This window comes from Tyto alba, unplaced genomic scaffold, assembly GCF_018691265.1.
Source record: "Tyto alba isolate M040663 unplaced genomic scaffold, T.alba_DEE_v4.0 Super-Scaffold_18, whole genome shotgun sequence".
Taxonomy (NCBI): domain Eukaryota; kingdom Metazoa; phylum Chordata; class Aves; order Strigiformes; family Tytonidae; genus Tyto; species Tyto alba.
The window spans coordinates 15,418,650-15,432,651 of record NW_024881280.1 but is presented as its reverse complement, the minus strand read 5'-3'; the positions used below and the strand labels follow the sequence as shown (position 1 = coordinate 15,432,651).

The window sequence follows — 14,002 nt, the reverse complement described above, 5'->3', positions numbered from 1 at the left end:
GTTGACTGTTTAATAAGCATGTGTCGAATGCTTTCAAGGAGCACGTGAGAAAGGAAGGCAGGGAGGAAAAAAGCCAAGATATTACAAATTTCATAAGAGGAAATGGAGTTAACACGGAGACATGTACAAAACAAACTCGTTTATTTGTGGCCCTGCTTTTTGCTGTCTGCTTGTACTACTGCTCTAAAGATACCCTACAGCTAAATGAAAAACCCTCCACTCACACTCACTCGACTTCCAAATTAAAAACATTTTACAGGTTAGTAAATCTCCAGCTGAGGTGATGTAGCAAAGAACAGCTGTGAAGTAATTTTGATAATGATGAGAATAATAAGCACATGGCAAGGTTCAGGGCTTTGCTGTTGCAGCTTCAGTGCTCCTGAATAGATAAAAGTGATTAAATACTCCTGATTATCCCTGACCAATATGTAATGGATTTACAGCCCTTTCAATTAGTCAGTATTTGCTTAGGACTCATTATTTTGTCTTTGGTTAAGTAATCAGCCCAGAGACTCATGTTCTGTCTAATTCCTCTGAGCCAAGTGGGTACAGGGCACCTGACCTTTGAAATGGCCATAGCTGGGAGGCAGGAATAACCACTACTCCAGCAGAGACACTGGCTATTCCAGCTAATCCTGACCCCACAGGCCAGATCAATGCACCTTAGTTTGCTACTAATGTCCTTACATCAAAATGATGGTTTAGAAATGTGGATCTATCGCTCCCCCCCTTTAGCTGTGCTGCTAGCAGAGCAGTTCGATAGTCCCTATCATAAATAAATCGGGTACCTTCTCCTGAAATCATTACACTGTAACCAACATCAGCTACCATGGAAATGTATAAAACTTTGGTAGAAGAAGAGGTAGTTAATAACAGTTAGCTTTTTAAGCCTTATCAAGTGACAAACAATTTTACAGTGAGAGGAAGAGGAAAATCAATTGATAATTTTACCAGTTTCTATTATTTCCCGCATGAAGTAAACTACAAAGAGTGTTACTAGGTTTTCTGAGGAACCATGTTTTGATGCCTAAGTGAAGCTATAACAGTCAACAGAACACCAACACACAAAACCAATTTCAAGCAGGAGGATAAAGATAGCCCATGGAAAACATTGCTTTTTCACATATTTAATCTCTCCCCAAAATGTGAATATGGCTAGTTTTTAACATAATGGACTTGAAGAGAAGCTAAAAAAGTGCTTATTCTCTCTGTTACGCAACTGAAGAATTAGGGAACCTGTAAGACTTCTATATTTCTCACAGAAAGTAAAAATGACAAGTTTGCAAGCTGCTGCTTTGACTTTTCTACCATCCACAGTGTATGTCAGCACACACAGACTGGGGCGCTCTCTTCCACCACATACATATGAAGTTTGTGTAAACAGAGGACAGCAATAAAGAATCCAGAAGGCAAAGCTTTATATATGCTAAAGCAAGAAACCCCTTTTTTTGTCCTTAGAAACATTTTGAATAGTTAAAAGCAAAAAATGGTTGTTTTATATGTAGGTGTTGTTCCATGCTAAGGCTTTGTACTCTTTCTCTCTGTATAACCACGTATATGTGTATATATATACACATAGGTTTCTTTCAAATTTGTCATGATTCCAAGAGCCAAGAAAAAAAAAATCTAGAAGAAAAGGGAAAAAAAAGCAGCAACATAATTGAGCCCTAATAATGATCCAAAAATTATGGGGACAATTGATTTCTAATAACGATGAATAAACCTCATTAAGCACATGAATAGAAATCTATTTTGGTTTTGGGCACCACTTACTGTGAGATGCTGGAAAAGCCATGCTCTCATGATATTTGTTGCTACTTTGGGGAAAATGCCTCTTTTCTTCTGACGCTTTTTGTCCTTGTCTGGGTCATCGTCATCCCCTGTACCAGGTGAGGCTACACTGTTGTCTAAACCATCTCCTACAACAAAGAGAAAAACAGGAAGGAGGAGAAATTTAATGAACAAAATATAAAAGCCAAAAAGTATCATTCATTACCAAGACACTACCACAGTTTTATTTTTATTTGCTAGATCAGGCACATACAGTTTCTCATTATATATGAGTGCCGATACAAATATGTAAAAATTAGAAACCATGTCTCTCCAAATACTAATTTTGCGTTTCACACATGCATATATCATTAATTCAATTATAATTGTGTGCTTGACATAGTGCAATAGCTCTTTGTCAATTATGGGATTCAATGTGGGAAAACCTGCCACAAGAAAACCCATTCACTGTAAATGCATCCCTACAACCATTCTGAATACGTACTATAAGTAATCAAGTTAAATGTTCTGTAGTCTATATATTCTAGGCCCTCTGCAGAGGTGGCAGTAACCATGTCACCGTTCAGTGCACATAACACACTGTCAGATGAGCCCCTCCCCATAACCAACACCTCCCAACACACACACATACGTACGCACAAACACATACACCTAGTATGACCCTGGATATAGCATTTGCATGACATGAAAACTTCTACATCTCTGCAACAGTGATTATTACCATTAAAAAAAAAAAGATGCACATCAAGGTAGAGCTCTCACTTAATCAGAACTTTCCATCAACATCTTTCTCTTCTGTGCTTTTCCCTGACATTAATTGTGCATTAGCAAAAATCATTTACTTTTAACAGTCATAGTTATTTTTTCTTGCCCTCCAGCAAAAATGCCTTGAAAGCCTGCCTGGAGGGCATCTAAATTATGTATCTGAAAAACTCTTCTGGCAAGGCATTGCAGGACCCCTACTTTCTTAAAATTCATACGAGCACGTCTCCCTGTTTTTGGGAAGGCATCAATCAAGAGCAGCAATATATGCCATATTCCTACATTAATATTTGAACTAATAACTTTAAAAAAAGGAAAGAAACAAGATCCGACTTGTGGCATAATCAAATGCAAAATAAATGAAGAATACTGGGACAGCACTGAGACTTTATAGATTGCTGTGTTTTCCTTACACATCATTAGCCCGGAGCCACACGAAAGAGGAAAACAGAGAAGTGGAGAGTTTATGCTCCCTGCTGGTGTTTAAGAAGCCGAGGTCCTGGAAGGACATCTGGGAATTGTGCTGAGACGGTGGTTTTTGTAATTTAAGAATAGACATTCATTAGCAGTAAATGCCATAAATCCCATGCTAAGTAAAAACCTTGTCCAAGAAAGCCTAAAACAATAAACTCTGTGCTCAATGTAGCCTGAGCTAGACGCTCCATAGCTTCCTGAGGAATGCTATAGATTCACGAGCTAATTCCTATAGCCTTGTCTAGCTCTGTAGTGCTACTAAGCGAAATACGTTGCTGCAACATACAGTCCATTTGCTTCAAAACTTGCATTTCAGCTCCATCTTCCCTCCCGTGCCAGATCACCCTTCTTCCACTGCCTCCTCTGAAAAACCAACCCTTTTGGACAGGAGAGACAGAAAAAGCCACAGCAAAGAGCTGGCAGATTAATTTTATTGACATTTCCATTTTCACTGCAATGTGATACCCTCCATCACATGGAAGAGATGACCCTCACTATTTACAGACTGACAGGCCACTTCATTACAACCACCCTGCCCCAAGGCAGAGCAGCTCCTTTCCATCTGCCCAAACACCAGAGCAAGACCCTGAAGTCGCTGCTCTCTTTCTCATGCTCCTTTTCTTTTTTTTTTTTTTTTTTTTTTTTGTTTTGTTTTGTTTTGTTTTGTTTGTTTCTGCTAACGATAGAGAAAGGAGAGTCGAATCACAGCAAACTATTCTATGAGATTATGGAAGCCCTAAACACTGTAACCAACTGTTCACTTTTGCAAGATGTTGGTTATTTAGAAAGCACTCTTTTCCATTGCTCTCTCCCCCCATATATTCCACCCTACTCCTCTCTCTCTCACACACACACACTTTCCACTATGCCAAGGAACTGCTGCAAGGCAAATTCTCACAAACACTAATGGCTTCTGACTGCTCCTTGGCAACCCCAGCATTTTAACCTGGGTGGATATGCTCTCCAAAATACAGACACTGGAGCTATCTCATCAGCTGTTCATGTGACACAGATGGAGAGTGGCTATTAGGAGCCAGGCAATGGGCCTTGGGGATCTGAGGTGCTGTACTGTAGCCTCAGGCAATTTTGAAAAGCAGTACCCGGAGATGGGGGGAAAAAAATCCCTACTGAAAGTGCAAGTTTGAAGTCAGTCAGTCTGTTTGTCTATCTGTCGTGTGGATAAAGATATCTTTGTCTCTTTATGTAAAAGCTATGTGTGTATGCAGAGGATGCGTGGAGCTGTAAAACTTCTGCTCTGCACCGCCCTTCCGCACTGCAGAAGCACCGGTTCACCTTCTGTATGGTCAAACTCCTGTTTGCCTGCATATACATACTCTCCTGTTTGTGAGCATCCTCAGCAAGAGTCATCTACATACTACACCAGTGTTTAGACCTTTTGGAGAGGTTGTTAATATACTGGTTTTCAAAAGCTAATAGCAGCCCAGGAAAGGAAAGTTCAGCCAAAGCTCCCATTGTTTTCCCACCTTAATCAGCAGTTGAAATGCTTCCCTAATCTGTTCTGTAACCTCATGAAAGGAAATTCAAGTGTCATACCTCCAAATTACGTCAGAAGATGAATGCAACAAGATTTGTTGCTCCTGGTGAACTATAGGCCAAATTCTGTTAAGCTGTGTTGTCATATCTTTAATAGCACTACAACTTCTCACATTAGTGGATACTGTTTCTAGTGGCAAGAAATCATAGAAGTAGCCCATAACTGACTTTTCTAAAATGAATGGAAATTGATATAGAGGGCCTAATCCTAGTTTGCTGTATCCAAATAAACATGAGTTACTTTAAATGAAGAAAAAGAAATTATCAGAAGTGAAATAAAATGAAGACGCAGAAGTCACTCCATGGCATACAGGATTAATTATATTTTTAACTGCTGTATGAAGGAATCATAATTGAAATCATTTAAACCATCATTACAAGTGATTCTGATTATGTGAACTGTTCATATCCTGATTTGGATGGTAATTTATAAGAAGGGTAGAGTCAGGTTCTAACTTGTATGGAAATTGCAATTATATAAGCATAGTTATCCCAGTTTTCTAGTGGAGAAATTAAATCTAGATTTTGTCCCACTGACTTTCTCTTTCACACAGCAGAAAAAAAAAAAAAAAAAAAAGAAGGGTGACTTTTTCCTTCTTTGCACACTGTTCACTCATTTATTCTTGTGCAAAGAGTACAAGTGATTGCAAAACCCTACCATGGTTCTAGGAAAGCGGAGAATTCTTAAGTGGCACTCTCTTTGTGGAGGTGTCAATGACTATGCAGGATTCAAGCCGGTAGCGAATTAGGCATATTACCCAGCTTGTTTAAGATTATATCAATACTATGCAATAGTCTCAATAACCCTTATAAAAGATGGAGAGAGTCTACAACAAACTTTGCAAAGTGACCCACATGGGGTTCCTTAGACACCTTCTCTTCTAGGAGAAGAGTTTGTGAAGGAGGCTGAAGATGCAAGTCTTCTTTACACAGTGGGAAGTTAGGCTTCCACACTAGCTCTGTGTGCAGACACTCTTAGCATGTTCTGAGAGTTTCCTCCTGCAACATAAATTATTTTTCATTCAGATCAAAGGAGATTACCCCTTATTTTAAAAATACTGAATAAATGGTTAGAACAGGGTTTCCACTGCACTATAATTTCAAACTTAACTTCATGTAAACTGATTTCCTTGGACAGACTAGGTTGCTGACCCCGATGTTCATACAGCTTAGGACTCTTTGGGAATCAGTCCAGTCCTACAGAAGGCCTGTCAAACCTTCTTGTATCAACGAATGCCTCTTTGACAATCCTCCACACTATCAGTATTATCTCAACCCTAGTCCTTGTTTGTGTTCCTCACAGAGTGAAGGCCCAGCAAGAGATGAAACAAACGCTGTTTAGAAGTTGCTCATCTAGTCTTTTCACCATTTGTAAACAGGATGAATAACAAATTCCCAATCTATGCAAAATGATAACTGAAGAGGATAGCCCAGTCAGGTCAAAACACAGAAGCCTAGTAACAGCCTAGATCCAAACTCTAGAAATAGTTTCTATTACCATCATAACAAGCAGAGCAGTAAGAAAAGTGATTTCTGGAAAAATACATTTGAGGGCCTAGTGTTTGAGTTCCTTCACTATCAGAGGTCCCTTACGGCTTTATAGTTTGCATACTAAAGGAAAAGAGAGAAGAGCAGGGATATTTAAGGCAGGGGAAAGGCAAGACACACTTCACCATTTTTCTAAACATAGTGCAAGCAATATGAAAAATAAGTTAAAGGATTCTGAAAAGGAAAGCTGCAGTGCACTATGATGATCTTAAACTGCACTACGATCTTTCAGTACAGTATTTTGATGGAGTAGAATATGTAGATATAAATGCAAAACAAAGAGCAGAATCTGCATGCGACTTAGATTAAGTGTGCAATTATTTGTACTTATAATGTGTCTATCTGGACACAGAAGTATTGTAAACCATTATTAATAAGGATGTTCAACTTAGCAATATGATCCACATCACCACCAGAGAAAAATCTTAAAAGTCTGGTTAATTACCACTGCCAAAAAATGGAAAGAGAAGTTTTTATATACACTTTGAAGATAAGACAGTCTGTGCTGCAGGGAGCACTAACAGAGAGGGAAGGTCAGCTCCAGAATCAAAGACTCTTCAGGAGAACTCCTTATCTCCATTCCACCATGTTAAAATCATCAGGCTTCTAACCTTACAGCTTCAGCAGATCACAGCTCTTTGAACGAAGTGCTGGCTGTGGGGTTTTTTTTCTCCTCCTCTTAGTGATCACTGTCCATGTGAGTTGACTCAGTCTCCTTAAACCACAGAAGCAATACTCATCTACTGCATCTTACTGTCTAGGGAAACTGAGTTAGGGTGGGTTAGGGGTGGCAAACCCGGGACTCTGAAAACCACAAACAGCTCAAGTGGACATCCCAACTTAGAGCTGTGCCATCGCCAGCAGCGGTCTGCCAGTATGGGTGCTGGTGTCCCTGAATTGCTTAACTGCATGAGGAAGAGAGCCATCAGAAGCTGTTTAGGCCTGACACAGGCATCCTAGGTTGATCTGCATGCTCAGCCACCACTTCCCCCATCCTGGAGCGGGGTGTCCTCAAACAAGCTGCTGTAATCAGCCCCCTGCATTCCTCCCCTTCTGTGTCTCTGAGACACCAGACACACGTCTCATGGTGCTCTGTCATTTGTTTCAGTGAGCATCTTGGAGAGAAAGAAAGGTTGGACACTCATGCACTAGAAGGAACAGGAAGACTTCAGACATACAGCACTACTATCTCTCTTACTACAGAAGATGTTATTCACTTGCCCTTCTAGCAGCAGGGAGGAGATAAAGAGCTGGCCTTCTCTCTGCTGTTCTTTTGGAAGATCTTTTGCTTTCCGGCAATTCCACTACGCTGTTACTATAAAGATGACATGTACAAATTCCACACAATCTGGGCATTAATAACTGTCATAAATTCAAATAAGAAGAAAAGGAAGAGAATTTAAACCACTATCAGACCTCACCTACAAAGCTATTCTATTTGGTCTAATCACATTTTAGCATACTTTGTCAGTCAGGAACAAGTCCTTATTGCCATCTGGCAGTATGTGCTAAAGGCTTAAAGAGTTGCATGATATCTGGTATCTAAAGTGTATTTACAAGAGATAGAATAAAAACTGTTCCTTTTCTATATCTGGATAGGCACCTTTCTATAATCACTAATTTATCTTATTTTCAAAAAAGCATTTACAAACATTTTATTATGTACTCAAAGGTAAAAATGACATTCCAGTTATGTTATTGTTACAGCTATGCTTGCTATAAAGTGGGTGATTCAAATCCTTCAAAATTATTTGCAGAACTGTAATGTTTCACATTTCCCCTTTTATTATTTTTCTGTCCAAAAATAAGAAAAAAAAAGACTGGCTTTTTTTGTGCCCTTAGTTGTCTATGTTTAAAGCTCATGTTTATTTGTGAAGTAAATTGAGAATTCTTAGATATTCTATTCAAAAAACAACCACCTATTTTTCTAGCTTTTTAAAGAAAAAACTAATAAACACCTGCTTCATACAAGCAGTAGGTTTGTGGTTTGTTCATTATAAACCAACATTTTTTCACATCAGGTGAAAAACGTGTTCCAATGCAGACAAGGGGAACAGTAAAGCAACCTGCTAATTACTGATCTCTCTTACGTTCCTGCTGTGCTAAACTGTCCAGACATGTTGAAGTGAAATTTTTCTGCGATTTTCAAGTGACTAGTTCATGGCCCACTGCCGTGGAGTGCAGGAGAAGGGATGAAATGCTTTAGTTTACATGCAACATTTACTAACTGTGTGGGTTTTCCGACATTAAAGAGGGGACAGTGACCCATGCCACCTTTTTCACACTCAAAAGAGCACTGAAAAAACAGTCTTCATAGGCTTACCTCAGGCTTCCCTGGCCCTTAACACCCTCCCCCCAGGGTAGGAGCAGAAAGAGAAAAAAGAAGGGATTTTATGCTCCTTTCTCTTCAACTTTTCAGGCGGTATAAGCAGCATTTAGCAAATTCAGCCTCCAAATGGCTCCAAATGCTCTGAGCTGCAGGGGCTCATCCTTTGTTAGCCTCCCTCTATTTACACAGGATTTACGCAGGCTCTCCACTGAAGAGACCACATGTTTCTGACAGAAAGCACTTCCATTCACACTGCATCAGGCAACAGGATTGTAACTACTGCAGCTTCACGCTGACCTGAGATTAGGGATTTCAGCAACATTGAGATGGTAACAATCTGCTAACTAACGAAAATTATCCATGGAGAACTCTGCTGCTTACTCCAGTTAAAACTACCGTGGCCAGATAGATTAGGTTACTTAAAAGGACAATTAAGAACTAGCTACTGTCAAGAATACGCATGTCCATCTACAAATAACATACACAGAAACATAGAAGCAGAAAAAAAAAAAAAAGAAAATCAGACTGCAGCTTGGATTAAAACAATTTCACCCACTGGCTGAAGACATAAAGTGTAAAAACAGACAGATGGACACATATGTAAATGTGGCTGCATTTGTTTCTCTGGAGCTGGCAAGTTAGTAATAACAGTATAGTTTAATAAATTATTTTCCATGGAATTTTCACACTGGTTAACTGGGCACTGGCAACATCCATGCGGAACTTCAGGAGCAGAATAACTCCTTCAATCTAATTGCTACAGGGGCAAACAAACTGAACTAAGTGACCTCTCTTGGCTCTACCTATAAAGACTCAGTCCCGGAACCTGATAGCAGTCTGGGGATTTTTTAAATTTAGTTGGGTTTTTTTTGTTTGTTGGTTTGGGTTTTTTTGTTTTGTTTTGTTTTGTTTTTTTTTTTCCAAAAAACTCAGTTTGGCCAGTCAGGATATTTGCACTGAGATTTTTTCCAGATTTAATATTTGTGTCAGGGTTTTTCAAAATGGATTACACACACACAAGCACAACTAACGCTGCTGGTTGGAGCTTGTGGTTTTTTGCTCAATAGCCTTTCATGGGGCAAAAGAAAATTAGGTGGGAACACAGGGCCAGAAACGACCACACAGATCCAGTTTTTCATGAGTTTTAATTTGATGTTTTAATTTGGCAAATTATTTTGCTTCTGACAGCATAGGACAAAACAATTTACTTCTGTAATTGTAACTTATACATGCATCCGATAAGCACATAAAAAGTACACGATATATTCTAAAGTTCTCCATAGTATATCATAATAAAGCTCTTCTGGGCACTCAATGATTCATTTTTAGTGATCTCTCAAATGCCCTTATCTACAGTTAACACTCAGATTTTATTAAGGAAGAAAGCAGGGACAAATGTCCACTTAAGTCCCAGCTCTCAAATTCAACTCTGCTTGCGCTGCAGTACCTAAAGCTAAAGCTTTTTTAATGTTCTATTCACCTCCCCTGTGTGGCATTTCTGCTAACACAGAGTTCACAATCTTTCAGCCCCAAACACAGAAGGCTGCTATCTTCAAGTCATCCAAGGAATGTGCCAGATACTATCATCTCCCCTGCAATACAAAGAACCAGAAAGAGGCAGAGACCAAAAGGAGACCATACTGATCAGGTTACTGAAGTCCAGAAAGTCTTTCCCAGAATGCTAAATGTTAATCTTTGAACCAGCAAATGTTATAATAGAGATCCTTGTAGTTGGAGGAAATGCTAGCTTGGGAAGTCAAAGGTACAGCCATCTGAAGTTGTACTTTTTTGCACCTTTATCCTAATCTCACACTCCTTATGCTGGCATAACCGCCATCAAGCACTTTGTTCTATTCAAGCAAAATTAGCATTAATGTCAGTGGCAGTTTTGCCTGAGTAAGGAGTGTAAGACCAGATCCTTGTCTTGTTCACACAGAATTGCAAGCACTGCACAATTCCAGAGGAGATATACTCATTAAAACTTGTGGTTTATGCTGATTTATGATGCTCTTCTGTTTAAAAGTGAAACTCACTTTGTACCTCACCGGGAAAGCGTTCAGTGCACTTGTCTCTACATGGTTTTAACTTCAATTTCCCCACCTCCCCACCTCAGTACAACTTGGGAAGTTTACTCCCAGGTTTTGTCACCTAGGCTGAAGGAAAGCATTATTAAATTAGGCTTAAGTATTTTGTCTGCTTCTGTAATTACTTTGCAGTGTGAATGTAAATAGCTGCTACTCTGTTTAAATTTTTCATCTTACTAAACACTGTCACACAAAATGTCCCTGTGCTGCAGTCTAAATTGAGTTCTTTTTAAATTGCTTTTGTATATATTTTGGGAGAAATATTTTTAGCATTCTGGTAGTAATTCTGTTAAGAATACCAGCTGCAGACTTTGGCTACAGCTGAGACAACAACAAGTCATTAAAGAAATCAGGAGACAAAAAACTTTTTTTTTTCTTTTTTTTATGCCTAAAGCACATCTTCTTTAAGAAAATATTTTATTTTTTTTAGGTCTCTATACCTGTTGGAGTAAGTGGGATGGTGTTTTTAGTTTCCTCAGTCAACTGTACCAAAGTTAATATATATTAAAAAGCTGTATTTTATTTTGAGTACCATTTCTTATTTGCTACCCTGTTATTTTTGTCATTAGAATAATACCAAATGTGGGAAAAATAGCCAAGTTCAATTAAAATTCTACCTGAAGTTGAAATTATTAAGTTCAGTAATATCTCATCAATATTTAACCTTTAACATTTTACAGTTGTTTATATACAGGAGAATGGGGAAAACTTAAAATACATGAGAGCTAATGTCCTGTACTGTTCTTCATTAAATCATTAATGTAATTTCTTCAAGAGTAAGGATGGCTCTTTCTGAAAAGTAAAATAGCCGTCAGAGCATCTCAATTTTCCTTACAGCTGTTACAAACTTATAGACTGTGAGATATTTTAATGTCTTGCTGTTCCCTGTAGGCAACATGCTGTTGGACACAACTGCTTGTTCAGGAGATATGCCTTAAAAAATCATGCCCCCTAATACAGCAAGAGTCCATGTACTGTCCACCCTTTTCAGGGTTATTTAGCTATTAAAAATGTGCCAGCTGAAATATTGCATATAAGTACACATTCATAGGATTTTTTTCACCATTTCTAAAAAAAGTTAGGACTAGAAATGTAACAGACATTTATTCCTGAGTGATACTAACTTAAAAAATTCAGTTATTAAAAAGGACATTTATTAGGCCACAAGTCCAAAATGACATTAGTCTATTTTAAGACGTATTAAAAATAAAGGAAGATGACAAAATGCTTAAAAAAAAATGTTTTAATAAAAAATGTCAAAATGAACTATAAAAGCTTTTCCACGCGATAAAATGTACACAAATATGTATGTGACATAAAACACAAATAAGAGTACCATCTCGATATGCATTCACAAACACCTGAGCAGTATCAGAAAAGATGCTTGCTGTGAATGCATAGTCCAGCAAAAAAAAAAAAAAAAAAAAAAAATACAAAACAACTCCAAACTTGTCAAATCTTACATACCATAAGAGCTCCAACACCTATGCACAGTAGGGTGGATTAACCCGCTGGGTGCTGCGGACATATATATGCACCTCCTCCTAAAGTGTTCATTTGGCTGGCAGTCTGGAAAATGCCAGAATGTGAAGGGTTACGTGGGAACACTGACAGTCTGCTCTTGTAGGTTTAAGTTAAAGCCTGTACCTTAAATATAGTGTGCTAGGTATTTGGAAACATAACTAATAATGTTTTTAAATGTTATGTTGTTTGGTGCTCACAACAAAGGTCTCTATCTGGTGCTCAGTCCCACTGATGAATCACATTCCATGCGACAATCACACACTTTGGATCTGCCCATATCTACTTTTGGGGTAACATTTTTCAGGAGCCTTTTCCTCCAAGAAACTTTGTAAAGGTAAAGTGTAAACCAACTGTACCTCATTTACCATATATATATATTGGATGCTTAAAAGCATTACTTGAAAGGCCTGAAATGTTTTGTCTTTCAAGTTCAGGAGACAGATTATAAAAGCAAGCATTTAAGAGCTGAAGCCCCTAGTTAGTCCCTGCTAGTTTCTTAAGAGTCTGGCTTCAGCCATGAGGGAAGACACAGTTACAAATATCCAAATTCCTCTAACTGGAAGCAGCAGCAAGCATACAGACATGTGAACTATGGTCAGAAAATTTCAACTGGTTGACAAAAAAAATAAAAAAAAAAAACAAACCAACAACCAAAAAAAGGATCTTCATGATACAAGAAAGGCTGACAAGCAACTTATTTTGTCCTATTGTATAGTTTTACTGAATTGTTTCAGGATAATATGATTAAAAAAACAAGTGAAAAGGAAGCCAGGCCATGGCTGACTCCTCTCTGCACCCAAACTATCCCATAAGATGCTCTGGACCTGCTTTAAGTGATCATAACAATTGACAGAGCAACACATAATTTCATAGAAATGTGGGGAAAACTTTTGACAAAAGCTTCAATTAATTAGGTTTAGAAAATAAGGAAGCATATAAATAGCAAACCCACAGGGTACTGACTTGTTATAACACTATTTGCTTAAAAGTTCACAGCACAAAACTAAAAAACATAGACCCCTACTCTGACATGTGATACTTTGCTTTTCTGTTCATAATCCCGTAATTTCATTTCAAGTCTTTCATTGTAGTAGAAAGTGTTGCAAAAGACAAATATGCAGTGCCCACAAAGTCTTCCCGGACTGGTTTGTGCCCCTGAGCTTATCCTAGGGAAGGACCTCACAATCTGGGCTCCAGAGAACTTCCACCACCCTGCTCCTCCCCTCAGAGGGGATAGGGTTGGCTATAGGTAGGAACTCCAAACAAAAAACCTGTCAGGTTACAAGACTTCTCTTCATTAAGATGGGTAAAACTGAGTTTCCCCCCTGGACAGGCTGTTCACCTAGCCAGTTAGAGAGCTGACATGTATGCCATAAGATCAAATCTAAGCCCCACCAATCAAGTAGCAGTCTGGGCTAAACGTGCTGATGCAGCAAATTTCCAGATCTTGATCACACTAGGCAGGGGAGTCATTCTTCTCAGTGATAAAGTCACTGAATGCACTCTTGAGGAGATAAAAAATTAAGAACTGGCTGACTTTGCACCATTTGAGTGAGGTATTCACCGCTGACCCAGAACAGCAGAATTGTCACCAGCTAGGAATCACCGTAGACATGGTCATCTCTGGCTCCTTACTGCAAGGCTTTTCACAGGAATCGTTTCTCAGCTAGTTAGGGGCACCAATCCAGAAACTACAGTGTTTAAATGCACTAGGCATTGGAAAAAAACTTCACACAGTCCCCCCATCTCTCTCTTTCTCCCCCTTCTCTTAAAAACACAGTGAAACAATGCCAATGAGAGGGCTCGGTAGTCAAAAAAAAAAAAAAAAAAAAAAAAAAAAGCAAATAGGATTCCAGCAATTAAGATTTTCCTCAAAGACATTAACCCCTCTCTGCACTTTTATAGTTAAGATATTTTTACCTGTGTTTTACTATGT

At 38.6% G+C, this 14,002-nt stretch overlaps 1 protein-coding gene across 5 annotated transcripts in view; it reads right to left on the bottom strand.

The window, feature by feature from the left end:
- Positions 1-14,002, bottom strand: part of MEIS2 (Meis homeobox 2) — a 173,549-nt gene that overhangs the window by 118,455 nt on the left and 41,092 nt on the right. For all 5 annotated transcript variants that reach the window (XM_042790820.1, XM_042790822.1, XM_042790819.1 and 2 more), the window contains one exon: positions 1,774-1,919. In XM_042790820.1, coding sequence (XP_042646754.1) covers positions 1,774-1,919 — 146 coding nt within the window. The remainder of the gene's footprint in view (positions 1-1,773; positions 1,920-14,002) is intronic.